This window comes from Microtus oregoni, unplaced genomic scaffold, assembly GCF_018167655.1.
Source record: "Microtus oregoni isolate MIOR12 unplaced genomic scaffold, Mior012 000012F_ref0000307, whole genome shotgun sequence".
Classification (NCBI taxonomy): domain Eukaryota; kingdom Metazoa; phylum Chordata; class Mammalia; order Rodentia; family Cricetidae; genus Microtus; species Microtus oregoni.
In genome coordinates, this window is record NW_024543071.1 from 18,089,519 (window position 1) to 18,117,474 (window position 27,956).

Genomic DNA, 27,956 nt, shown 5'->3' on the forward strand with positions numbered 1-27,956 from the left:
AGGCCCACTTCACTAAACCCATGGTCAGCCATTACACTATTCTAAATTTGACATCTATTAACCATTTCTTTTGTAGCCTATGCAAAATTTCTTTCTAACCACCCAGAATTAGAAAAGTTTTCAAAGAAAAATAGCAGCGTTCTTCGTGAAAGAACACCAGTGTGACCCCACAATTAGTTGATATGAGGTGACTGCCTTGGAAGTGAGATTTGGATGAGACTATTAAAGCTCTTGTGATGTCGGACAAGTGATGGTGGGAGGGAACAAAGCTTTTCAAGACTTGACTTTGATGCATTGCGCTCCATTCACGTTCTGTATAGAGGGAGAGTGGGAGGAAATGGCAGTGTGGAAGGATAAGCCACCTGTGGGCGGTTGGGGAAATAGCCATTTAGAGTCAAAAGCATCCTCAGGAGAGGTGGCAACTTAAGTTCTTGCAACATTTCAGCATGGAAGGAAGAGGATTGTAGTGCTTGTCCTAACCAAAAATAAAATCACTACTGATATTGGTGGAGTCTGGCTTTGAGTGGCAAAGCATTCAGTAGCCTGAAATATTGGTTAGTCAGAGAAAAGGATGGGGAAAGGGAGCAGCCAGTAACTTCTTTCTGTTCTGTCTTCACTATCACTTCTCATTGCTTTAGGACTCTGGAATATTCTTCCTTATTTTCTTTCATATGCTCAAAGTGGCACTGCCTCCTAACTGACTTCATCCTGTCTATGTGTTCTTATTTTAATATTTGTTGTCTCAATTTCATTCAGTTGTTTTTTTCTTTAATTTGGGATAAGAACAGAGGGTAAAATTTTAAATCCCAAAAATATCACTGAAACAGACTAAGAAGTCATTCGAATACAAAAACCTGGGCAAATATGGTACTCTGTAGGAGAAAGAGAATAGAAAGAAATGACATAGATAAGAGACAGCATAAATAAGAGGAATGTGTTGAGATATTGGAGTGACTCAACTCAGAAAAGCCCAGCTTATCTAATTTAAGAAGAACATTTTAAATATGGAGGCAGCTTAGGCAAGCAAAGTCTTGTGGTTCTCCTCAAGTAGCAAAATTGCATCAGAAGGTAACAGAGCTATAAACTGAAGCTGCGGGTGTGTGGTATCTGCCCTTGCTAGCTGCGGGTTGTTAGTTGTCTTCTTTGAAACTTAGTCTTTTCATCAAAAAATATCTTCATTTGCTGAGTAAATCATTATCAAGAAATCCGTGAGACATGAAAAAAGAGAAATATATAAAGTTACATTTTTGCACAATAAGATCAAAATCAGAGATAGGTTCAAAAACTTTGGAACTTAGAAAAAAAAAGAAACTTCCTGGAGTTGAGGACTATTTCTTTCATAAAGAAAATGATTTTAAATAATCCTGGAAAAAAAAACTAACAGAGAGCATGGGTGAGAGGGGCAGGTGAAAGAAAACAAGCAACAAAAGTATAAGACATTTTTCTAAAGCAGTAAGACCATCCTGCATGGGATCTATGGGGAAGAAATGGAGACTGGGTAGCTAAGCGCTGGTTATGTGTGGTGGTAAATACCATCATAAATAAAGCAGTCAATGTCCTAACCTGTGGTCCACAGTCACCAATTGCAGTAAGATCAGATACAAGTTATTTATTGTTCTGCTTATTGTTCATCTCTCTGCTGATCAAACAGACCTCTCTCTCTCAGTGAGGAACAACAAAAAAAATGGTTGCTCCCTACTGCTGGCAATGCAATGAGAAACTGGGGAGGGATCCCAAAGTTAACAAAGGGCTGCAGAGTGGAGGCTAGTCCAGAAAAGAAAGAAGAGAACAGCAGGAAGACAAAGAAAGAAATTGTGAGGTCCAAACTCAGAAAGGAACAGAGAGGAAGAAGAGTCAACTTTTTCTGCTCCTCTTCCAGTAAAGTTGGTAGCGTCAAATCAATAACTACACACAAAGAGTGGACAAAACAAACAACATCAAGAGTTGACCTTGACAACTCACAAACAGTGAAGAGTCCAGACTGCTGAAATGCAAGGAAGACACACAGGTAGGGTGTAAGGAGCTTACTGAAGACCAACCAGATGACTCAATGGGTAAAGGCGCTTGCCACCAAAACTTGCACCAGAGTCCAGCCCCTAGAAGCAACTTGTTGAAAAGGAGAAAACTGACTCCCTTAACTTGTCCTCTGACCTCCACATGCACATGGTAGCACACACACGTGCATGTGCACGCACACACACACACACTATATATATATATAAAATGGTGTTTGAAAAGACCGAGAAGAAGAGACTTCCTAAAAACAGTCCTTTGTGACCAGCAGTATAGGAGGCTCGCTCTGGGTAGAGAGCAACTGCTCTTGTGAAGTTCAGGGGAAGGTTGGCTCCCAAGTCCATGAGATCCTAGAATTAATGTGCTCCAGCTTCTTTTGGAGGGTGGGCCCCCTGCCAGGGCTGATTAGCCCAGCTGGCCTGTCCACTGTTCCTGTTTTATTGCTTCCTTTCTCATTAAGGAAGGTGTTGGTTTGGATAACCATAAACAACATGTCTGCTGCAGCAATGCTACCATCTCTCGCACAGCCAACGCCTGAAGCCAGGTCCTCAGGAGTCTTTTCAAAGACTTAGATTACAGCTTTAGAGGCAGGATATCAAGGAACTACAGGAAGAGGAAGACGAGGTTTGAAAATGTGCCCCTTAAATGGCTATGTTCCTATTTTATTTTTGAAAAATCAAGAATATTTTCCTAAGTGTGCTCTCCCCATCCCCCCCACACACATTCACACCTCTTCTCTACTCTCTCCCTCCCCCCACCCCCACCTCAGTGTGTCTGCATAACCAAACATTCTCACTGAGTCCATGTCTCCGAAATGTAAGAGACAGAATCTGGAAAGCCTATCCTTCTGCCTCTCTGCCTTTAGCAGACAGAGAGAGCAACTGGTGCCGCTTACTGGGCTTTTCTCTGGGTGCCTCAGCGCTGCTTTGACCACAGGGGCCTGGGTTGATTTGGGGAACAAAGAGCTGGGAGGGAGCTGGGCAGCCAGCCTCCTATGCTCACTAGGGCTACCCTTAGAGTAACCTTTACTGGCACATCATTTCTCACCGGAGCCCTTCACTTCCCAGAGACCTCTCCTTTTCTCTCTTCCAGCACAGGGAGAATCATATTTACTCAGAAAACCGCAGTGGTGAACTATAGCCCCTGGTTTCTTAGAGTTTCATTTTCTAAGGGAATTGTGCAGCTGGTTCCATCTGCTTTTTCTGTTGTTTTTTTTTTTTCCTTTTTGTTTGTTTGATTTTTCTCCTGGTCAGCCCAAGCTGATTTTCTCCCCAAGCTCAACCAGCACCCAGCATCAGCATCCATACCACCACCACACTTCACCATGTTGGCCTTCTCTGTTCTTGGAAGACTCTCAATTCACCAAATTTCCCATGTCCTGAACAGAAAAGGCATAGAAAACATTTGCTCATTCCTGTTGACTCCTTGAACTTTCAACAATATTCCTAAGTGCCTTTAGGAATATTTCCCTGGTCAGATAGCTGCTTTAGTTTGTATCCAAGTTTTACCTCACTGTGCAGTTTTCATTTGTGTGGATAATAGGATGCTTATGCTGAAAGTGGTTGAGTATTTTCTAATTAAACTCCATATACATATATATGCTAGTTATGCTTGTGTGGATTATTCATGTGTGTTTTAAATCCTAAACTGCTCTCTCCTAGTGCTTAACATTTATCTGAGATATTATTTATTCATTAACCCAAGTTACTTATCTGAGGAAAGAGCAATCAATGCTGATATTAAATTTCTCAAACACAAATTCAGGTACCTTGAACAAGGAGAGAAATCCAGAAAATACTTGGGCTTAAGTGCTTACTATACACCAGGACCTTTTTTTAAGTTCTTTTTACAAATGTCAGTTAGTTAAAGCATAAATACACTGAGGTGGACATTCTATTCTACACTAGAATACAAGGAAGTAATTTTAAATATTCAAGGTCACACGGTGAATAGACAGTAAGGCCAGGGTGAAAGGCAGGACTCTGTCTCCGGAGCCCAGGCCATTAACAACCACTAAATACTACCTCACCAATCATAATGCTGCAGGAAGAACTAGCTGAGGCTGAACCCACGTGATCATGAAAGGTGACCATGTGCTTTGTATCCTCAGCTCTGAGAACAAAAAGGAAATAAGCAGCGTTCTCGCCTCGGTCTCACGTGTTCTTACAGGTTTTCCTTGCACGTCTTTATTTTTACTAATCTCTGAATTTGTATTTGCAAGCAGCACATGACTTTTGATTCACTGGCTTGTTTAATCACCGTTTCTTAAGACATACAGTTTCCTTCAAGAGTGAATTTACTGTGAGCTAATACAAGGGCAGGTCTGGTATTATATCACGCCCTACGTGTGACTAGAGCCCTATTTTCAGTGAAGCCCCAGTTCTGTGCCAGGTACTCTTAAAGAAACTCTACACTTAAGAAAATAAGATTGAAAGGTGTGGTAGAGAGATGGCTAAGTAATTAAGACCAAGTACTTCTCTTGGACCAGAGGACTCAAGTTCAGTTCCCAGCAGCCACATCAAAGAGCTCCCTACTGCCTGTAACTAACTCCAGGAAGATCAAAGGCCAGAGACATCCACAGGCATCTGCATCCTCATACGCATAACCCCCCCACACACACATATACACACACACAATTGAAAAATAATAAATATAAAAAAAGAAAAGATGATTGGGTTTCCCTGCTCTCAAACAGATCATAGTTCAAGGCTTCCTGTAAGCATCATGAATGGTTCAGAATCCCCCTGCCAAACTGTAGGAATATCCGGACTAGTTCTCTGAATGCATGCATCATCTTAAAGGGCTCTTATAAATCTGTGTTCACCCTCTGGGTCCACATCCCATTCCACTAGCTCAGGATTATCCTGTCATTGGCCTCGTGTTATTTATTCTTTGTCAAACAGCTGGGATCCTTAGTACAATCCTGTCAGGTATTATTCCATCTATGTATAAAGACATTAAAGCTCAAAGTGGTCATAGAAATAACAGAACCTTTAATTTGTATATCATGTTACAGGTTTTACAATCCTTTTAAGACATATGTATGACCTCATAGCAGCTACAATGATCTGACATAAGTCAGATCAGACCCCTCTCCTGCTTAAATCCCCCCAATAGCCTCCATCACACTCAGAATGAAAGCACCCTCCTTTCCTCTCTGACCTCATTTGTCCAGCCTTTCGTCTCTTTATGTACTGTACTCCAGATGGCCTTCTTTTGGTGCTACAGGTAATGGTCCTGTTTTCACCTCACATCTTTTTCTGTGCTGTTCCTTTGAAAACATTAATGTCCTGGCTTCCTCTTAACCAAATCTCAATTCAGATGCAGCCTTGCAGAGTGCTCTTCATGAACCACTCTCCAAAGCATCCTTCTCATTCCTGACAAGCTCCTACCTAGCATTTGATTGTCTTGTTTTCTTTCTGGCTCTTCTTATCACCTGAATTCCTGATATTTGCTTGTTTACTTGTTGTTAGTCTCCTTGCACGATGACAATAGATCAGTGGCAGCACACCTGCCCCAGAGGTCTGCTTAGCATTTAGCAGGTGCTTGATGTTTGTTGAAGTGTTAAAGTATTTGAAAATGCCTCAGTGTTTTAAAGAAATCCTTGAATCTTTCTATCCTATTTTTAAAAAATATTCTACCTAGGTGATTTCACCACTTCTGGGTGAAATCTATTATATTATATATTGAAGTCTATTATATAATCTACCAATCCTGATCTTTGTTTCTGAGATGAATACAATACAATATAAGTGACAGGGTATAAGATCATTGTCCCACAGCACTTCGTATTGGTTTAATAAAAGTCTGATTGGCCAGTAGCCAGGCAGGAAGTTTAGGCAGGGTGACCAGGCAGGAAGTAGAGTAGGGGGGTGGTGATGAGAACAGGAGAATTTTGGGAGGAGGAAAGAGTCCGTCTGCAGTTGTCATCCAGACACAGAGGAAGCAAGATGAGACTGCCTCGCTGATAAAAGGTACCAAGCCACTTGGCTAACATAGACAAGAATTATGGGTTAATTTAAGATATAAGAGTAAGACAGAAATATGTTTAAGCTATTGGCCAAACAGTATTACAAATAATATAGCTTCTGTGTAATTATTTCACATCTGGATGTCAGGAAGCAGATGAGAGGTCTCCAAATACACTTGCTGATGCTTTCCTATGAGTTTGGTCACATGTATAGATACATATCTCATATTGTATATTTGTATATATATTCATAAAATACATCTACATATATTCTTTTTGGGAGCCCTAAGGTACTATAGTATATTCAACCTCAACTTAAAGCAAACCTATCATCAGTTCTCAAAAATCCTGTTTCTGTTCTGTCTATTTTCTTCCTTTGTGTCTTCATTATATGCTTGACCCATCCTTAAAACAGATATCTTTGTTCCTTATTGTATAACAAATGATTACATAAATAGTACCATACCACATGTCTTACTATGTTACTTTCTTTTTTTAACTTATCACTGAAACTTTAAAGCATATCTGTGCTTCTGAATTTATGTTGAATTGTTTGCTCCAACTGCTGCCTAGTATTTCATATTATGCACTGAATACATTTTGTATTTCAGTCCTCTCACTATGAACACCTGCCACTGACGGTGACATGGTGATTCCTCATACTCTTTAGAAACCTGAAGAAGAATGGCTTTAGTGAGCATGTCTAGGAGAGGAGTTAGTGGTTATCTACATGCACTATATTCCTTACCAGCCTCCCTTGTGCATCCTGGTATTCTCCAGTCTTTCTTCATGTCCTAACTGTTGTAGCAGCAGCCAGAGCCTGATGCTAGTGTAACTGAGAAGAAACTTGCTTCTTATTCCTTCTCTGGGATTTCTCTAGACAGAGGCAACAAATATTTCGGGAATATGCTCAGCTCTCAGAGCTATACTTGAAATAAAGGGAGAAATAACTTCATTGGGCTACTCTTGACCATCAGGAGATAGAAATCACGAGATAACTACTCCCCATTTTGTTATCTTGAGGGACAGTTGGACAGTTTTGAGGATTATATAAGCTTTTGCCAAAATTCCTATGATGTTGAGTACAGGTCACCAGAATTGGTTGCAAATTTAAAAACATATCCTACTTTTGTCTTTTCCTTGTTTCAGTCCTATAGGTCACCATTCCTGCTAGTTACTATTTCCTAAAATGAACTAGCTATAGACAAGCTTGTAACACAGACTGTACTTTCAGAAGCTACTAGTATTACCCAATACAGAACTGTCTGATTGCTTTCCAGGGTATCTGCACCCTGATCTGAATAGTTTGGCCAACCTCCAACTTGTAGAACAAAGACTGGGTAATTTCAAAACTTCAGAGGGACACATTTTAACATGGCTTTGCCTCTGCTTGGAAGGCATGCAGCTGTGGTTCCCTGTGCAGATCTGACCAGTGGGTCAGGGACTTTTCTTTTCATCCTTACTTCAGTTGTCTTCAAAATATGGTGCAATATACATGCCATGCTCATTACACACTTCCCCGAAACATTTTTCTCCCCTCTCATGGATAGTGACTTCTGATACATAGATGGTGTGCTTTATTACAGAAGTGTAATGTGGTCCTGAAAATCATTGCTTCTCAGCACCTGTTCACAGAGAAACATGATGTGGCTCACCTTTTCCAGTGAGGGATGCCACATCCCTAAAGTCGTCTTACACTCTAGAACACAAATTTGTTCTATCACGCCATCACTTGGTTTATTTAAGAAGAAAAATGAACATGTGGGAACACTAATGCTTTTGTTTGTATGTGGCAGCTCGCTCTGCCTTCCGGGCGGTCTGCTCCAGAGACAGCCTCTCAGCCACCACAGCAGACCACCTCTTCTCTCTGCGTGGTCTTCCTGTAAAAGGAAAGTAACAGATACACATCTCCATGACCACTTGGGATCAGGGAATGAGAGACACTTCCTTTAGGGAGTGACAGTGCTTCTCATCTGGGAATAGCTTTGAAAACCTCATCTGTCCCCTTCTGCTTTTGTTGTGTGAACAGGTGGTCAATACATACACTCCAGGAAAGAAAATTTGGCTTGAAGGCGTGGTGACCACCTCAGCTGGAGGCACAAACAATCTGTCAGATTCCTATGCTGCAGGATTCTTGTAAGTAATTCATGTTTTCACTCCCAGGACCTTCCAGGAAAAGACAGTGAAACCATAACACACTCATTTCCTGTCACAAGGCAAAGCTTCTTTCCACTGGAAAGTTTATCATCTATTCATTTGTGGATGTCTTTAACCACTTCACAAACAGTAATTAGTCACTTCTCCAGCTACTAACATTTTGTCAGACATAAGCATCAGAGCACAGATGACATCTTGAGTAAGTCATCGTTCAAACCACAGAGTCAATACCATACGCTCTCCCAGCTGCATTTTACCAAGGTTCTCGGAGGCTTGGTTTTGTCCTCCAGAAACATGACTACAGGGACTAGTATGAGAGATAACTACATTGCAAAGAATAATTATGCTATAATAAGTCTTTGAAGTATACTGGATCTACCAGGTGCCAAGTACTGTCTAAGATGCTTTGATATTGTGACAACCAGTGAGATCGACGCTTTTGTCTCTGTGGTGAGCCCATGAAACAGAGGCTCCTATTGTCCTCTCATCACAACCAAAGAAGCTGAAGGGCAGAGTTAAAGTACGTTAGCCCAGGCAGCTTGGCTGGTAGCAGTGATCAGACTCAAACCCAGACGGCCTGCTCGGAGTCCAGCCTTTTCCCTGCTACAGTAGACCGCTTCCCTTTCTGTCCCCCACAGATGGAGATGGGCTTGAAAAGGAATACAGAAATTTCCCCGAGTAGAGTTGTCAGGAAAGGTCTCAGGGGAAAGTGGCACTTGTGTGGGACATGGAAAGAGTGTTCTGGTACCTCAGGCTGAAGAAATGTTACCAGAAAGGCAGTCGCAGAGGAGCAGTGCCTGCTGTGAGGAAAGCCTTGTTTCCGCAGGGGTGGACTGAAGGCTGAGACCATGAAGAGAGTTCACACCAGTTCATGGAGGGGGTTGAAAACCATGTAAAGGAAATGAGGCCTTGTTCTGGGCTCATACCAAGCCACTGAGGATTTCAAAGGAGAGAGAGATAATCTGACAAGCATTTTTAAAGTAAGAGCTTGTCAGTGTTGTGTGCAGGATCTTGGAAAGGATGAGAAAATGAACTTGAAGGCTACTGTAGTTGCCTGGAGATGACTTGAGCCAGAAGCATACAGCTCTGCTTGGCTTTCCAGTGCCATGTAGCCAGCACAAGCCTCTCACAACTAGAGACTAACCAAGTTATTTTTTTCCTGGTTCATTGTAGTCCTTTGGGCCTGGCTTTCTGGCTGAGCAAAGCATGAACTGTAGCTTTGCCCTCAGCTGTGTGTTTTGCTACTAACAGCTGTCCCTAATTAGACAGATGACGTTCCCTTCCATCGAAACAGCTTCACTAACACATTTGTGAAGAACGGATCAGGACGGCCAAGCAGCTGGCATTTTCAGATGGAATCACGTCAAACATTCACAGAGATAACTGCTCAGTGTAATTCATGGTGTTACTCTGGGTCTTCCATGTTTATAATCTCAGCATCTAACATTGTGTTTCACAGAGACATCCAATAAACATGGCTGAAATGAATGATGGAGTGAATCAGCATTTAATGCAGTACTGCTAAGAGCCTTCTCTTATAATTTACTCCCCACTAGTTTGATATGAATCCTGTTGCAAGGGGGAGAAGCCAGGTTGGCAGCCAGTACTATGGGGTCCCCCTGGAATCAGCTAGGGAATGGCTTTTCCTTAGCTGTTGCCAAATGATTCTGCTGTGAGGTCCAGCAAGCAGCCCAATTGTATTGAATGTTTTCCTGAATTCTCTTCCCTTTAAGGAATGGTGTGAAATGAAAAGTACTGCAGACCTTGATGGAGGCAGCTGAACAGAGACCTCCCTTTGCATGAGCATCAGCCAGATAGCCAGAGAGCTCTACATGGACTTTGCAATGAACACAGTTTTTGACATTTGGACTGTAGTTCAAATTATCAGTGCTACTTCACAGAGATCAGACAAACCTAGTTCATTCTGCTCCTGGTCTTCTCTCTTCCTCTCTTGTCATCCATCCCATCTTAGCTCTACAGGCAGCACACAGCAATGTGCTGTGTTCATGAAGGGATAGTTTTTCCTAGAAATATGATAGGGGCAGAGCATTCAAAGAAGCCTTAGGAAGCCAGTAAGCATGTGGAAAGGTGGCATTTTCCCAGGACTTTTCCAATATATCACATAACTGTGAGGCTTCGTAGGGCATATGCAAATGTATGCATGGATCAGAATTCTCTGCTAATGGAGACTCAAGGATAGTGCTACCCTGACAGTCTTCAAATTCTTTGGAATACTGTGAATTCATCTTGATAGGCTGCCATGTCTCCAGCATCTAGCAGCATGCAATAGTATTTAGTAGGTATTCAATAAACACTTAGGAAATGGGAGAATAGTTATTGAGTAAGTGAGCAATATACATACACAAAACACCAAGAGACTGTCCTGTGTTGCTGTGCAGATGGTGCTGATGGAGGAGCTCATGCAAAATGTGATATGCATTTCCTCGGATTTTATATCTTCTCGGCGAGGAAACTCCATATTTGCTTTCATGGATAAATATTAATAAATAAAACAAAACAGACCATGACATTTGTACTTTCTGAACATGGTGAGAGTTCTGACTTAGGTGACTTTCACCCAGAGGCCGTGTTGCGTCCAGCACAGGGCATCCTTTGCTAACCCATTTGCTACAGTGCCTCAGGAGCAGAGCAAGAGCTGAACTTATTATCCTGGTTCACAGGCTTACAAAACTAATGACAATAATAAAGGCAAGTAGTTTTGCCATGTGATATTTCCAAAGTCGTTTCAGTGCTCTGGGTCACAGTGTCCCAGTGTGACAAAACTAACACAAGATTCTGCTGTGTTGTACACAGACTTTTCTCTATTTAAAACTTTTGTTTTTGTGTTTTGCTTTGCTTTGGGATTTGGTTTTGTAACTCTAATTGTCAGTAAATGTGTTCATTTTTATAAGAATAAAATAAAATTGTAAATGTAAAAAAAATTTAAAAATGTAAGCATTATTTATTCATAATATAAGAATTAGAAATGATCTTTATTCCAGTAAGGATAAAACTTAATTCTAGAAGTCATGGGTTTAGAGCTCCATATGGTTTCAAATTTGGGAAATCATAACTATGTGTAATTTTTCCCATGTGCTGAATAGTGATTTCCAAAGTTCCTAGAATCTAATTTTATCCAGATAAATGTCAACCTAAACACTGCTGTGTACCTACAACATGCCAGGAACTGTGTCGGGTGTTCTGAGTCTAAGTTCAAATGTTGCATGACTGAGGACCTGTAACTAGTGGGGAACAGTAGAGAGGTAGGTGACTGCTCACCTTCCGCCAAGCTGGCTGAGGGCACAAATAAAGAGCACTGTGAAGGCAGAAGGTGAATTTTCTGACTTGGATGCCAGCTTTTAGAAAAGAGCACTTGCTTAATATGGTAAAGAATTTGGCAAACGAAAAGAAATGATTTAGAGGAGGGTAGGTAGGAAATGCTAAGCGGGAGTTAAAAACGTGTGAAGATCTGGGTTATTACAAAGGAGCGTGCTCTCTTGACTACTCAAAAGTGGTTTGTGCAACTTAGACCTGTAGAGAATGAAGTTTGAGGTAAGAGCAAATATGAGGCGAGATTTCAGCAATGGCAATAGAGAGAGAAACAAACTGGTGAATGAATTAAATGTGTCTGCAACAAAGCAGAGTCAGCAGGGAGTTCGGGAAGAACCTAGAAAGCAGGCTTTTGTATGTGGTGTGAACTCAGCATAGTCAAGGATCAGTGTGTGGTCAATGTAGGCATCACATATGAGGAGGTAACAGGTAGTTCAGGTAATCTCTGGATCGTTTAGTGTTGTGTTGAGAAAAACACAGTTACATTGACTGGGACAGTGATGCATGAGGGAACCAAATGGCAAGGCTGTTGGCTTATGTAGTTGGAATCCTGTTACAGACTGAGGAGACCGAGGATGCAGGTTGCACCATGAAATCCTGTGGTTGCATGTTTGAGGCCAGGGACGACACATTAGGCTTATGAGTGGTTATGGCATTCATTTGTTAGTACTCCAGAAGTAAAATGTGTCATAAGCTGTGATAACTTTATGACCATGAACAATTCATTTTATTCCCTCAGACTTCAGTTTCTTTTCCTGTAAAATAAAGAGATTAGATTTGAAAATCTTTGCAATCTCTTACAACTTCATGTCCAGCACCTAAAATTTTCCCTTTTAAGCATCAAATAAAGATGGTGGTGCCTGGGGGAGGGGGTAGTGTTTATTTGTGAGTTGTAGATATATTCAGTTCTTGTAAAATGCCATTTTAAATATGCTGATGTGGCTTTTTTTCTTTTGCTTTTTAGATGGCTAAACACTTTAGGAATGCTGGCCAATCAAGGTATTGATGTTGTGATACGACACTCATTTTTTGACCATGGATATAACCATCTGGTGGATCAGAATTTTAACCCATTGCCAGTAAGTAAGCTGGAGAAAGATTCCCAACCCGTTTCCATATCATTTGGTTCTTTTGATCATGCCTTTTTCCACACCAGGAGGATTTTTCTTCTTCTGTTATTGGCGGTCTCTTTCATAAATCAGACAGAGCATTCTTGTCTTTGATTTCATGAACCATTTCATGGGCTTTGGCTTCACTACCCTCACCACACACACACCTACACAGACATACAGACACACACACATTTATTTGTGTATAATGTATAAATTCATTACTATTACTTTAGCAAACTTTGTACAGTTGAGATTCCACATCTCCTTGTGGCCTGTTTGAACTCTGCTTGAGAGTGGATTTTTCCAGATTGTTTTCTTTTAATGCTAATAGGAGACATTAGTTAACGTCAGATGCAGCATGTTGAAAGCAGATGGGGGTGTTCTAAGATCAGATACAATAGGAGCCCATCTCTTAAGGCTAAAGTGCACTTGGAGTTAGATGTTGACCCCTAAGTGATGATGAGATTTGCCGCAAGGTACAGTTCTGAGTGACCTGCTACATAATCATCAGAGAAATCTTAGTTAGCCCAGAAAAGCTGTGTTTTGTTTGTTTTGTTTTCAGAAATATCACACAGATGATTCTTTTACATGGGTAACATAAGCTATCATAGCATCACATGGTCCTGAAGGAAGGTCAGACTCCTCTCCCCACACCTGTGGTTGCCTTTACAGATGCTTTATCTGCTTTATTTGATAAGGTCACTGAGGGTGAGACAGAGAAAGGGAATCCTGTGCCTTAAATTACTATTGCCTTGAGGGTCCTGAGAATAAAGCCAGCCTGGAACAATTGCTGCCAATTGCTACCCTTTATCTGTTTCTACCCCACTGCTTCTACCTTCCAAACCCCAAGTCAAGAGGCCTTCCAGTCCAGAACAAGGAATAGTGGGGCCCACAGGAATATCGCTCCCAAGTCTCAAAACTGAAACCAGTTGGCACAGTTGTTGTTATTCATATAACAAGAATAATCCTCAAAATATGTATGTGAGACTGAGGTAGGAAGGATTTGGGAGAGAGTTTTCCATTTAGAACCATGGATATTTGTTTTCTTTTCATATATCTGTATAAATAAGCCAAAAGAATTAGAAAACAATAGTCAAGGCATAAACATTAAGCAAACATAGAGTATATCTTCTATTTGGAATAAATATTATTAAATATTTTTGAACAGCATGAGTTGGGAAGGAAGCAGCAATAAATAAATAGATAATAGAATATGATGAAGGCTCCTAGATGGATGTATAGGACAGGCTTTTCTGAGCATAGGACATAGAAGTGAAGAGACAACTGGTGGTAAGAAGCCAAATCTGCAGACTTCACACGACTTTCTTCCTTTCGTTTTGTTTTTCAAAAAAGGGGAAGAAGAAATTTTATTTCTTTATTGTTTTAATGTTCTTTTATCTTAAGTTGAAAATAGATTTTTCTCACATACAACACAACCTGAACACAGTTTCCCCTCCTTCCACTCTTCTCAGATTCCCAACCTTCCCTCTCCCCCAAATTCAATGCCTTCCTGTTTCCCCTTCAGAAGAGAACAGGCCTCCAAGAGACAATGGCAAAACATAACGAATTAAGATACAATAAAACAAGCCAAAAGCTCTCACATGTGGGCTGGGCAAGGCACCCCAATAGGAGGATAAGAGTCCCAAGTGCAGAAAAAAGAGAGTCAGAGATACACCTGTACTATCATGCAAAAACACCAAGCTAACAGCCATAAATATATGTAGAGGACCTGGTGCAGACCCATGCAGTTCCCATGCTTGTCTCTTTAGTCCTTGTGAGTATGTATGAGCCCTGCTTAGTTGATTCGGTGAACCATGTTCTCCTGGTGTCCTCCACCTCACTTTCTATGCAGAACAGAGGCTAACATAAACATTTCACGGTAGGAACTAAATTGGTATGTCTGCAGAAACACAAGATCACATGTGCCTGAGACATGGAAGGAAGGGGGAGACTTGACAGACACAAAGTAGGCAGGTGTCAGATTATCAATGCTTTTGAACGTTTATCCTAGCAGTAAGGAAAATCACTGGTGAGCTTTAACCAGGATGCCATGGTCACACTGACACATCGCTTCAAGTACCGTTTTCAGTGATGCAGATGATCTTACCCAAGTCACAGGTGTAGGGTGCTTATTTGTGTTTCAGTAATATGCCACTCCGCCTTTTTCCTTCTTTCCTTCCTTCATTCAAATTTCATTCACTCATCTTTATCTTGTCCTGTTTGCTTATTGATACTTCCTGGCAGTCGATCTCTGTGGCAAACCAAAATGACCAAGTCCCTGTGCAGTATAATAAGAAATGGAAAATAGACATAGAAGATAATTGTCGTTTAACAAAACTGGTCTAAAGAAAGCCTACCAAGGTAAATATGACTGTATTAATTTTTCTGAAAAAAAAATAGAAGAACCGAAGTTCTAGGAATAAGTCAATGTCCAAGGTCAGAGAAGCCATGGTAGCTGGGACTGCCAGGGTTTTCTAGCTTTAAATTCTATTTCCTCTTACTGTGCCACGTTATTTCCCATAGTGCCGACTCAGGGTCCTTGTCATGGCCCGAGGCAAATTCTGCCTTTGTTTTGAGTCTGGAGAGGAATAGAGAAGGAGGCAAGCCAGAGACAGAGGGGTGTTGGAAGGCTAGACATGCCTCGGTTCCAGGGTTGGACAACCTGGATATCTTATCACACTACTGTGTCACTTCCTACACCATGTCCATGTAGACATTAAAGACACAAACCTTCATAGATTTATTCTCCATAAGCTAGGCTTTCTTTAAAAGCATCGCACAAAAGTCCTCCATTGATAACTGATGGCCCCAGAGCTCACAGAAGCCTTTAAGACGCTAAAACAAGTTCCATGGACATAACACAAAGGCCCAAGTGAGCTAGGAAACTGCCTTTATGGAAACATCGAGCTCTAATAAAGAAATCATACATTAAAAAAAAAAAACTTAAAAGGGTGGCCAGCTTTTCTTTTCCTCTTTCCTCTGCACCTTATAAGTAGGAAACTTGGCAGCTGAGGGAATGTGTCCTAGTCTCCCCTGGAAAGAATTTATCAGACCAGACCAGGGCATGATCTGAAAGACACTTCTGGCTGACCGCTAAGATGGGCAACGGAGCTAGACCTGAGGATCATATCGGCTGCTGTGTCAGAAAGCGGTGAAACTGACAAATAACATTGTCAATAAAAGCTTGTGGATTTTACACTGTGGTTACATCTCCAGCAGAGTTTGTTAAAAGATTGGAAGATTAGTGAGCTGCACTTTACTTTGTCCCCCAGAAAAGTAAGTATTTTCTCTTCCAGTTCCTTCAAACTGAGCTTAGTATATTTCAGGAAAGAATCCTGTTAGCAAATTCTTTTCTGTTTCTGCTGGTGTTCTTGAGTAAATCCAGAAACTGTGAGGCCATGTGCCTCAAGTCTTCTCGGGCCATGTCCCATCCCACCTCTCCCCACTTCCTAGTTAGCTTTGCCTCGTGCAGTGCAACTTAGCTCCTGCCAGGCCATTCCTGTAGCACCAGTCAAAGGTAAGAGACAATATCAGACAGGGGACACTTTAAATGTGGTTTCTAGGAGTTAGGGTGAGGGAAAACTGGTACACAAGATTTTTTGTGGGGGGGGAGCTTTTACGAATGATACTTAATAGTGGGTATTTTATATGTTGATCCCAAAGCACAAGATGGACATTTTAGGTAAATACTACTGCAAAATGTGGACTTTGTGTGTCACTGATGGAAGGTGATGTAAAATGTAAAAGCACTACTCTGAGGAGAGATAATGATAGCGGTAGAGACAGAAGGCGTGAGCACATGAGACACAGGGCATCTCTGTTCCTCTAATCAGTTTTCCACTGGACCTGAGGACTTCTCTCTTACAGAAGAAATGCTAAGAAGTAGGGTGAGGGGGAAGAGGACTGGAGGAGGGGAAGGGGCAGATGCGAACGGATTCTGTGTCCCCAGCTCTCTTCAGGAAATCATTTTTCAGCCCCGTCCCTTGATTCCTTCTGGTTTTCCTGCTAGAAGAGTGGCATCCCCTCCTCCTGCTCCTGAGAAAAGGAGCTCACTTCGGCTCAGCCCTGCTTTGTCATTCCCTCGCCCTCTCCCTGACAGTTCTGCCATTGGGAAAGAGGGGACATGTGAGTCTCCACAGCTAGGACTCAGCATGGGCTCCCTTGGGAGAGGACAATGTTTGTGCAGAAGAGATCTGCACATTCGGTGGACAGAGTCCAGACCCCACCAGTCCTGGGCACGTCTCCGCAGAGAGGCTTGGAATTCAGCTTGTCGCTTTTTTCAGAGTGTGATTTACAGAGCTTTCAGAAAAAGGAATGGGGAATTACCAGTCTGCATCTTCCTAACTCCCACGCTAGGACAGCAAAAGAAGTCTTCACACAGATGTAATTAAAAACAAAAGAAAAGGCTCTGAGCTCTGAACTCACCATTATGTGGATGCACAGATAAGACATGGTCCTCCATCTGCCGAGCCAGTAACCCACAGTGTGTTTGTAAGATTACAGGCCAGTCCTGATTAGGACTGCTACAAATAGCGGGATCATGCTGTCTTAACATTTCTGCTCTGGGCACAGTGGTGTAGCTGAGGGCTGTCGCCGCTCAGTTTTCCTTCATAAGAAACAACAAATATTCAACAGCCCTGTGCATATCCACTGAGCACTCTCTTAGTGCACTGCTTGGGAGCACAATCATAAGTCATGGATTAGAGTACAACTCAGTAGACTATAGTGAAATTAAACCTATGGTTGTAGTCACCATAGCAATATATTCTGAGCCAAGTCATCACTGTTCAGATGTTATTTAACTTTTGGAAAGAAGCTCTGCCTTTTACTATTGCTAGTCTGGCTTACTTGGTTAATCTATCTATCACAAAATTCTACAACAAGTTGTTAAATAACCTATCTTTTTTTTCTCCCTTCAAGATGTCCCTTCGATATGGTACCCCTTATACACAGCTTAGCTGAGGCATGGATACAGGATCAACTTAATGCCCCATTTTTTCAGGAGAAGCACTGAATCATTAACCCATATCCAGTGTTGCTGGATTGACTGAGACTTGAACCATCCAAATAGGAGACCTCACATGGAGCAATAGAGCCTAGAGCCTAAAAGTGTGACAGGATTTGTGGTCCTAGCTCTACCATCAGTTATGTGTGTTTGGATTCTGGTTTCCCTTTGAATTGAATTGAATTGAATTGAATTGAATTGAATTGAATTGAATTGAGGATGGAACTGCCTCCCCCTTATACCTCCAGATCCATTGTCAGTATACTTGAAAAAGTCATTTAAAGCATAAGATTTTGATTTTGCATTCACACGTAAGTATAGGAAATTGTTAGATGGAGCTATATCTCAGGGCAAGGAAATTACTGGCACCTTTTTTTCTTCTTTGTAGACCTTTTATCTGTAAAGTTGCTGTAATCAATAATTTTTAAAAAAAAATCTGAAAAAGGAGATCTTTATTTTAAAAAGCTGTGTATTAATTAAGGTCTTTAAGTAGTCAAGTAAATATAAAGTTTAGTGTTATATTCTTTCATTCATTCGTATGGATTCATTACAGTCATCATATTGCTGATGTTGACACTGTAGGCAGTATCTGCCCTCAAGGAGCTGACACAACAGGATACAGATGGTAGATAAGTTAATAGGGACTATGGCAAAAGCATTTTTTTTTATTGAGCTCTACATTTTCTCTGCTTCCCTCCCTGCCTCTTCCCTCCCCCTTTCAACCCTCCCCCAAGGTTTCCATGTTCCCAATTTACTCAGGAGATCTTGTCTTTTTCTACTTTCTACTTCCCATGTAGATTAGATCTATGTAAGTCTCTCTTAGTGTCCTCATTGTTGTCTAAGTTCTCTGGGATTGTGGTTTTGTAGGCTGGTTTTCTTTGCTTTATGTTTAAAAATCACCTATGAGTGAGTACATGTGATAATTATCTTTCTGGGTCTGGGTTACCTCACTCAAAATAATGTTTTCTAGCTCCATCCATTTTCCTGCAAAATTCAAAATGTCATTATTTTTTTCTGCTGTGTAGTACTCCATTGTGTAAATGTACCACATTTTTCTTTAGTCGAGGGGCATTAGGTTTTTTCCCTGTTCTGGCTATGACAAACAAAGCTGCTATGAACATAGTTGAACACATGTCCTTGTGGCATGATTGAGCATCCTTTGGATATATACTCAAAAGTGGTATTATTAGTCTTGTGGAAGGTTGTTTCCTAATTTTCTGAGAAATTGCTACACTGACATCTAAAGAGGCTGTACCAGCTTGCATTCCTACCAGCAATGCAGAAGTGTTCCCTTTTAAAACCCCACAGCCTCTCTAGCATAAGTTGTCATCGGTGTTTTTGATCTTGGCCATTTTTACAGTCGTAAGATGGAATCTCAGACTTGTTTTGTTTTCATTTCTCTGATGACTAAGGATGTTGAACATTTCTTAAGTGTCTTTCAGCCATTTTAGATTCCTCTGTTGAAAATTCTCTGTTTAGGTCTGTACTCCATTTTTTTTTATTGGATTATGTGTTCTTTTGGTGACCAATTTCTTGAGTTCTTTGTATATTTTGGAGATCAGACCTCTGTCTGATGTGGGATTAGTGAAGATGGCAAAAGCATTTTTAAAGAATAGGAAAGAACACAAAAGGCAGACTGATGAAGGCAGCAAGAGCTGTCTCAGAAGTCCTTCTGGGAGAGACGGTGCCTAGGTGGATCCTCAGTAAATGGCAAGTTAGCTGTCAGAAGGCAAGTTGAGGGGGGCATCTAAACATGGCAGTAATACAAAAAAGACACCAAAGCACTCATTTTCCAATGAGTCATGGTAGATGAATTATGAACAATTATCTCAGAAAGTTTTTCTCATTGCTGTCCCATGGCCACACAGGGTGTGTGAAAATTGAAGAATTCAAAAGCTGCAAACCTGGAGGTGGCGTGGCAGGGGAGGCACAAACCCAGACAAACTGCCCTGTGACCTGTTTCTTAGTGTAACCTTTCTTCTCTCTCTTTTCTTTCCCGTGGGATCCATCAGGAACATGAAGGAAGCAAAGTGTACCTGTTTGGGGCAGCTGTGATATGAAATCCTATCCCGTCATTAGGAGGCCTAACAAAGACTTTTCCATGTGCGCCTTCTTTGTGGGAGCCAACTACTGCTGAGAGAAGGGCAGCCTTGGCTGTGGGATCAATCACTGGGCCTCAGGCTACCTCCATCAATGGCCAAAGTACCGGGCTGCATGCCCAGTGAACATGGCTTGTTTCTTTTCTCCTCTGTGCCTCTGAACCCTGGCTGTTGAGATCAGAGCCTTTGCTGTGCACCATCTGAGCAGGCAAGCAGCCCTTGGCCCTCAAGCCTTTCCATAAGGCTCCTCTGATTATCACTGGCCATTCCCATCTTTTGTCTGTTCATCAGTTTTGTAGTGTGCGCCTTCTATCGGCAACACGCACTAGTACTTGTGACGGCTCATCCCTTTGAGAAGTAGAAACAGCTCTGGCCTGGAATCAGATGGGGCTCAAAATGCAACACAGTAGTCATGTGAGCCTTTATTTCCTCTGTGAAAGTGGGTGATAACTACAGAAGTCGGAGAGTAGGAAGTGTTTGAATTTACTTCTTAAAGGTACTGACTCTGAGATCAGACTGACCAGTTTTTCCAGTCACCTCCTGTATGTACTTGAAATTACTAGAACACATCAATCAACATCAGTGACCTCCCCAACGAGAACAGCATCTATCTCGGGGGTCACAAGGGGTTGGATGAGTCAGGGCATGTGTGTCTTTCCCCCATCATAAATAATCAATGATTATTAAGTGTTTTTGTTGTTTATTAAGCTACTTGGTAAGGTATAAAATTGTGAATCACAATAGTTATTAACAATAACATGAATGGAATTGTGGTGAGGATCTTTGAATATTTATACAGATATATGGAAATAGAGTTAAGTAATGGCTAAAATATCAATGTATTTTTTAAAATAAAATTGCCAGGAAATTAAAGGAACAAAAGGGAAAGCCGTGATTCCTGAGTATGAGAGGAAGTGACTGCAAAAAGCTAAAGGCAAACTAAATATTACATTTTCTTTCCCTCCAGAAAAGATGTGGCCAAACTTTCCCGTGAAAGCAATTAAGGCCTTGTCAGGGCTGCCTTGCTGGTGCTAACACCTTCACGTGGTGTTTATAAATGGCCAGGAAACCCCGGAAACCATGGTCTGCCCCATCAGAGTGTTAATGACAGCACATTATGTGAATCACTGAGTAGCAGCAACTGAAAATCTCACTCTGCCCTCAGCCATTTATATTGTTCCCAGATTACAATACTGAAGGATTGCAGCTACTGCAAATTTTGTAAGCCTAAATAAATCAGGTAAGAAACCATCTCAGTATTGCTGTGTCTGAGTTTAGAAGAATGCTGTGCCACCCTTGAAGCAACTGCAGATGAAGAAGAACAAGGCCAGCTCTGGAAAGAGAAGAGCCATGCCTTGCCTAAGCTGGTCAGCTTTCCTAGGCCAGGAAAAATTACTTAGAATAATAAGTATAGAAAGAGAAAAGGAAACAAAAAAAGAAAGATGTAAAAGGAGGAAAAAGGGAAATGCCCTTTCGTCTTTGGAAGGCTATTTTGGTGTGAGTCACAATGAGACAAATTTAAGGTTATTTTATCAAAGATTCTGTATTTGTAGACAGATAGATAATGATTCTGGGAACCAACAAAAAAATCCTAATTACTGACTGTTAGAAACAAAGATAACATGTTTTTTTCTTAATTCAGTTTTTGTTTTAGTAGCTATTTGTTTAAGTAGAAATTCTTTATAGAAATAGAACAACTCAGTACTCAGCAAACACAAACACATGCACACACACACACATATACATGCACACACCCTCATGTACACATGTACACATGCACACATGAACATGCACACACACATACATGCACACACCCTCATGTACACATGTACACACGCACACATGAACATGCACACACACATGCACACATTCTTACATGCTCATACACACATAAAATATTAGAACAGAAGTGGAATATTAGAAAGAAATGGTAAAAAAAAAGACATGGAAATTGAACAAGTAAACAAATTCTGCTTTAAGTTATTTAAATATACCCCACAATTTATCAATTTTCAGAACTCAGTAAATCATTAACTCTTTCCACTACTAACTTGGAACTGTTAGCAATGTCCTATTACATCTCAGATTTTGATTTAAGCATGGCAAGGACTGAACAAAATACACTGATTTCTCTTGTTCCAGACATTAAAGTAAGTATAATAGAAGATGCAGAAGAAATGGATATGGAGGCTGTTTAGTAGTGACTTACACCTCCTACTTCCTGTGCAGTGTATGCTGCCTAGTATGTGACTTCCTGGTCAGAAGAGCCCTCTTCTCAATGCCACGGCCACTCACAACCACAGTCTGTGAAGCATCAATACAACATACACTCAACAGAGAAAGCGACATAGAGCACCAAACTCTTGCAAAGTGTCCCTTTGAGTCTGTTTTCTCTGCTGGTAACCTAGCCCAAATTTTGTCAATTGATTTTTAAGAGCTCCTCCCCCAATTGTCACCAAAAGATGTAGCTATGAAAGTGACTTAGGCATCTTTATCCTACAAATCCTTGAAAGTTTAAGTTTTTCATCCCCAAAGTTTCTCAGGATTTAGCTTTTGATTCTCCCTAGACATAGGGCAAACTAAGTTATCTTTCTGTTTGAACAGCTATTGAAAGTACAGGGGAAGAGAAGGACACATACAACTTCACAGAAAAACAAAATAGCAGTGGAGCTTCTTTTCCTTTATGTATATATACATGTTTGTGTGTGTGCCTGTCTGTGTATCTGTGTGTGTGTGTCTCTGTATGTCTGTGCATGTGTGTCTGTGTGCGCGTCTCTGTGTATGTGTCTCTGTATGTGTCTGTGTGTGTCTGTGTGTATGCGTCTGTGTGTGTGTCTCTGTGTGTGTGTGTGTCTGTTTGTCCGTGTGTGTGTGTGTGTGTTCGTGTGGGGGGTGCATGCGAAGGCTAGAGGTCAACTTCACAAATAGTTCCTCAGGACCCACCTTGTTTTATAAACCAGGGTCACTCACTGGTACCTGGGGCTCATGACTAGGCTAGGCTGGCTGGCCAGAGAGCGCCAACAACCCACTTTTCTCAGCATCCCCAGCACTTGGAATAAAAGCACATACTGACATGCTTGGCTTTTTTTACTTAGGTTCTGGGAATCTAATTCAAGTCTTCATGCTTCCACAGCAAGGACTTCACCAATTAAATTATCCCCACAGTCCGTAGTTTTCTAACAACAGCTTTATGGAGAGACCAAGGAGATTATCCCATTGCTACCTGTACAAGCATAAGGACCTGTGTTCACATCCCCAGCACAAACATGAAAGCCTGTGACTTCAGCGCTCTGTAACAGAGACAGGCAGATCCCTGGCCAGTGCTGAGCTCCAGGATTACTGAGAGACCCTGTCTCAAAAAATAATACTGAGAGTGATTGAGGAGATGTCCTGACATCAACCTCTGGCTCTCACATGTTCCTCTATAGGTAAGCATACCCACATACACATGTGCATACATGCACACACCATGCATTTTTAATGTGTTCATACAGATGTACAGCCATTATCACCTGAAAAGATAACTCCACGCCTATCTGTAGTTATTCCTCTCTCTCTTTCCCCAGATGCTGTAAGCCACTAATCTATTTTCCATCTCCAGAGACTTGCCTCTCCTGGACTTTTCATATAAATTGATCATGCTGTGTGGCCTTTTGTATCTTGCTTCTTTTACTTTATAAAATATTTTAATATTGATTCATGTTGTAGCATCTACCAATACTTCATTCTCTTCTCTTACTGAATAAGACACTATTAGTCAAGGTTCTCTAGAAGAATAGAATTTATAGTGTGTGTGTGTGTGTGTGTGTTAAAAGGGGATTTATTAGAGTAACTTACAGTCTGTGATCTGGCTAGCCTCACAGAGACTGTCTCCTGATGGAAAGACCAAGAATTCAGATCTTGTTCAGTCCAGAAGAATGTTTCATTTGGTCTTCAGTCTGCGTTGGAATCCCAATGAAGTGGGGTTTGCTGCTAGTAGAATAATCCCTCAGCAGCAGGACAGATGAATTTGACAGTGAGAGTAAGGACAAGCAGGCAAAAAGCAAAGACTTCCTACTTCCGTCCTTTTATATGGTCTGCCACCAGAGATGTGGTCCAGATTTGGGGTGGCTCATTCCACCTCAAATAACTCAATCCAGAAAAATAATACAGGTGTATTGAAGTTGAAAACCAAATTTAGCCATCACAATTGTATTATATAGATGTGCTGCATTTTATTTACCTATTTTTGGTAGCTATTAGGTCTGCTTATACTTTTGTCTAATGACAGTGCTCAGCTGAACATACATGTGCAATGTATATTGTATGTTTTCATTTCTATTGGGTGTATAACTAGTGTTACAGTTTGAAAGATGACATCCCCTCTGAAACTTCTTCTCCAGTTTTATCTTCAGTATAGCAATATTAAGACGTGACCTTTGGGCATCACTTGTATCTTATAGGCTCCTTCTTCATAAATGAGATTACTAGTATCCTTTTATAGAGGGACACAAAGTTGAAGGCTATGCTCTCTTGTCCCTACCATTGCTTCCACCATGTGAGGTCACAGCATAGCTGTCCTCTGGAGGCGAACAACAACAGAGCACTACTGAAAGGAAAGAGCAACTCTTATCAGACGCCAATCATACCAATACCTTGATCTCAGCCTTTCTGATCTTTACAAACTGTAATCCCAGCAAACATTACAAACGTTACAGCAGTGTAGACTAAGCTATCTAGGACTGGAACAACTGGTTCCTCTGAAAAGTCTGTTTAAATTTTTTGAAGAATTACAAAACTGTTACTACAAAATGTTCTTAACAGTTTTGTATTCCTGCTATAAATGTGTGAGGGTGCTATTCCCCAAGCAGGGGATTCTTCACTGTGTAAGAAAGGGAGCCGAGCACTGGCATTTGTTTGTCCATTGCATTCTTCAGATGAGGCTGTAACAGATTAGCCACTTGAAGCTTTAATTCTGTGACTTCCCTTGAAATGATAGCCCAGCCTTGAACTGTGAATTGTAATAAACTCTTTCCCTGCCTAAGCTGCTCTTATCATGGCATCTTATCACAGCAACAGAGAAGAAACCAAGACATTTATAGACCTGAAAATAAGTAGCTGCACTAGTTTCAGACAAAGCTGTCTTCAGAGCAAAGGAATTTGTTAGGTATAAAGAATAGCACAGCATAAAGACAGAGGCATCAGTTCCTAGAGAATACATAATAGTCTTTTATGGGCATGCACTCAACAACAGAGTCTCAATTATACAGGAAAAACTAAAAGGAATAAATAAATGTTATCATAGCTGGAGACTTTTCAACATCCTTCCATTAAAAATGAATGGGTTGGTCTTTCCAACTCAATTAATGTAATCAAGATAATTTGACACAACACACATGCCCTGACATGCCCTGAAGCCCAGCTCCCAGGTGATTCAGGATTCTGTCAAGTTGACAGTTGACCCGAACCGTCATACTTGGCACATTTCTCTTTCAGTTTACTTTTATTTTGTATGAATTTCATATGGAAAGCCTGAAATTGGTGTTTTTGTTTGTTTTTATTTTTATCTTTCAATTTTAAAATTATAATATTATTATATCATGTCTTCCTTCCTTGCCCTCCCTCTAAATTCTCCAGTATACTCCTTGTTTGCTTTCTAATTCATGGCCTCATTTCTTTTCTTACTTTCCTTCATTTTTTTCTTTTATTGAAAAATAATCTTTTCTCATATAATATATCCCAATTTCAATTTCCCTTCCCTCTACTCCTCCAAGTTCCTCCCCACCTCCTCTTCCTCTCAAATCCACACTGTTTCTGTTTCTCATCAGAAAAAAAAAAATGGGCTTCTAAGAGATAGCACCCAAACATAACAAAAAAATATAAGATAAAACAAAAACCATAACATCAATGCTGGACAAGGTAACCCAACAGAAGAGAAAGAGCCCCAAGAGCAGGCACAAGAATCAGAGACCCACTCATTCAAACGCTCAGGAGTCCCATAAAAATACTATTCTGAAAACTATAGTATATATGCAAAGAAGCTAGTGCTCACTGCTTCAGTCTCTGTGAGTTTATATGAGCCTTACTTATTTGATTTAGAGGGCCTTGGTCTCCTTATATCCTCCATCCCCTCTGGCTCTTATACTCTTTCTACTTCCTCTTCTGGGGGTTCTCTAAACTATGAAGAGAGGGATTTGATGGAGACATCATATTTAGAGCAGTGTATTCCAAGGACTCTGTCTCTTTCTCTCTCCTTGTAATGGCTGACTGTGGGTCTCTGCATCTCTTCCCATCTGCTGCTGGAGGAATCTTCTCTAATGAGGACTGAAAAAGGCACTGATCTATAAGATTATCATTAGGAGCCACTTTATTGAGCCTTTAAGTTTGTTTGTTTGCTTGTTTTTGGACCTGTAATATTTAGTTTTACTCTAGGTCTCTGGACTATTTAGTCTCTGATTCTTAGTCATCCAAGCAGGGCTGAGTATGGGTTCTGTCTCGTGGAGTTCTTAAGTCAAATCAGACATTGGCTGGCCACTCCCACAAGGTGTGTGCCACTGTTACTCTAGCTTATCTTGCAGGAAGGAGAGAGTGTAGGTCAATGATTTTGTGGCTGGGTTTGGGATTTATGTTTTTTCTTTGGGAGCCTACAGAGTATCTTCCTGTACCAAAGACACTAGAATGTAGGGGCAAAGACTCCATGTAAGCATCAGCTAGACTTCTCCATGTTCAGTGAGTTGTGTGGATGTTGTCGTTGGCAATGGGGCCCTGCTGTAAATTTGCATTGTCTAAACAATAGTCTGGGTTGTTTGAGGATTTCCATGGGCCCCCTGGGCCAACAACTCAACTAAATGCAGCTCATTTCCACTACTGGAAGCCTTGTTTGGTGGCAAGAGATGGCCAGCTAGGACTCTGTATCCCACCTTATTAGGAAAGCTCATTAGGATCGCTTTCATGTATTTTAGGAAGTTTCCACTGCGCTGGATTCCCATGTCATTCTTCAGATGCCCCTCGAATCTAGCTGTCCCCTCCCACCCTCTCCCCATCTGATCCTCCCTTTGTAGTCTCTACCCACCTCCAGTCCACCCACAAAATTTATTTCCCCATCCAGGGATGTGTCCCCCACTAAACATCTAGTCCCTCCCCGCTATGCCTAACATCTCTTTGTATACAAATTGTAGATTCATTATCATTTATTTAATAGCTAATATCCACATGTAAATGAATATATACCACATATATCTTTCTGGGTCTGGGTTACCTTACTCAGGGTGATTTTTTATTCTAGTTCTATCCATTTGACTGCAAATTTTAACTATTTGAAATTTATATCAAATGACATAGTTATGATGTCATTTTAAATAGTGAAGTAATACTCCTTTATGTAAGTGTACCATATTTTCTTGATTCTTTCTTCTGTTGAGGGAAATCTAGGTTGTTTCCAGTTTCTGACTATTATGAAAAAAAAGTGCCATTAGCATAGTTGAGTAAGTGTCCTTGTGGTAGGATAAAGCATCTTTTTGCTATATGCCCAAGAGTTGTATAGCTGGGTCCTGAGATAGGTGAGTCCCAATTTTCTGAGGAACCCACCATATTGATTTCCATAGTAGCTGTGCAAGTTTGCATGCCCCCCAGCAATGGATGAGTGTTCCCCTTATTCCACATCCTTGCCAGCATGAGTTGTCACTTGTATTACTAATCTTAGCCATTCTGGAAAGTGTAAGATGGAATCTCAAATAGTTTTGATTTGCATTTTCCTACTGGCTAACGATACTCAACATTTCAAAAACAAAAACAAAAAATAACACATTAATGTAAATATCATATAAAAAGATAGTGAACATTTCTTTAAATACTTCTCAGCCATTTGAGTTTCCTCCATTAAGAATTCAATTTAAATCTGTATCCCATTTTTAATTGGATTATTTTGTTTTTGACATCTAGTTTCTTGAGCTCTTTATATATTTTGGATATTAGTCCTCTATCAGATGTGGAGCTGTGCCTGATGGTGATGGCCTTTAGTCCTGGCACTCCAGAGGCAGAAGCAGGAAGATCTTTGTGATTTCCAGGCAAGAAGCCTTTGTCTACAGAATGAGTTCCAGGACAGCCAGGGTTAAACTAAGAAACCCTATCTTGAAAGACAAAAAAAAATGTGGAGTTGAAAAAAAAAAATCTTTTCCCATTCTGTAGTCTGCCACTTTGTCGGAATAACAAAGTACTCTGTCATTCATTATACTTTGCCTAAAAGATCTGTTTCATGAGTTTTGTACTTTTTAATTGTTGATCTTAGTAGT

At 40.8% G+C, this 27,956-nt stretch overlaps 1 protein-coding gene across 1 annotated transcript in view; it reads left to right on the forward strand.

Moving 5' to 3' along the window:
- Hpse2 (heparanase 2 (inactive)) overlaps positions 1–27,956 on the forward strand; it is a 255,689-nt gene that overhangs the window by 88,094 nt on the left and 139,639 nt on the right. The window contains exons 6-7 of the mRNA XM_041661299.1: positions 8,013–8,119; positions 12,435–12,549. Of these exons, the coding sequence (XP_041517233.1) occupies positions 8,013–8,119; positions 12,435–12,549 (222 nt within the window). The remainder of the gene's footprint in view (positions 1–8,012; positions 8,120–12,434; positions 12,550–27,956) is intronic.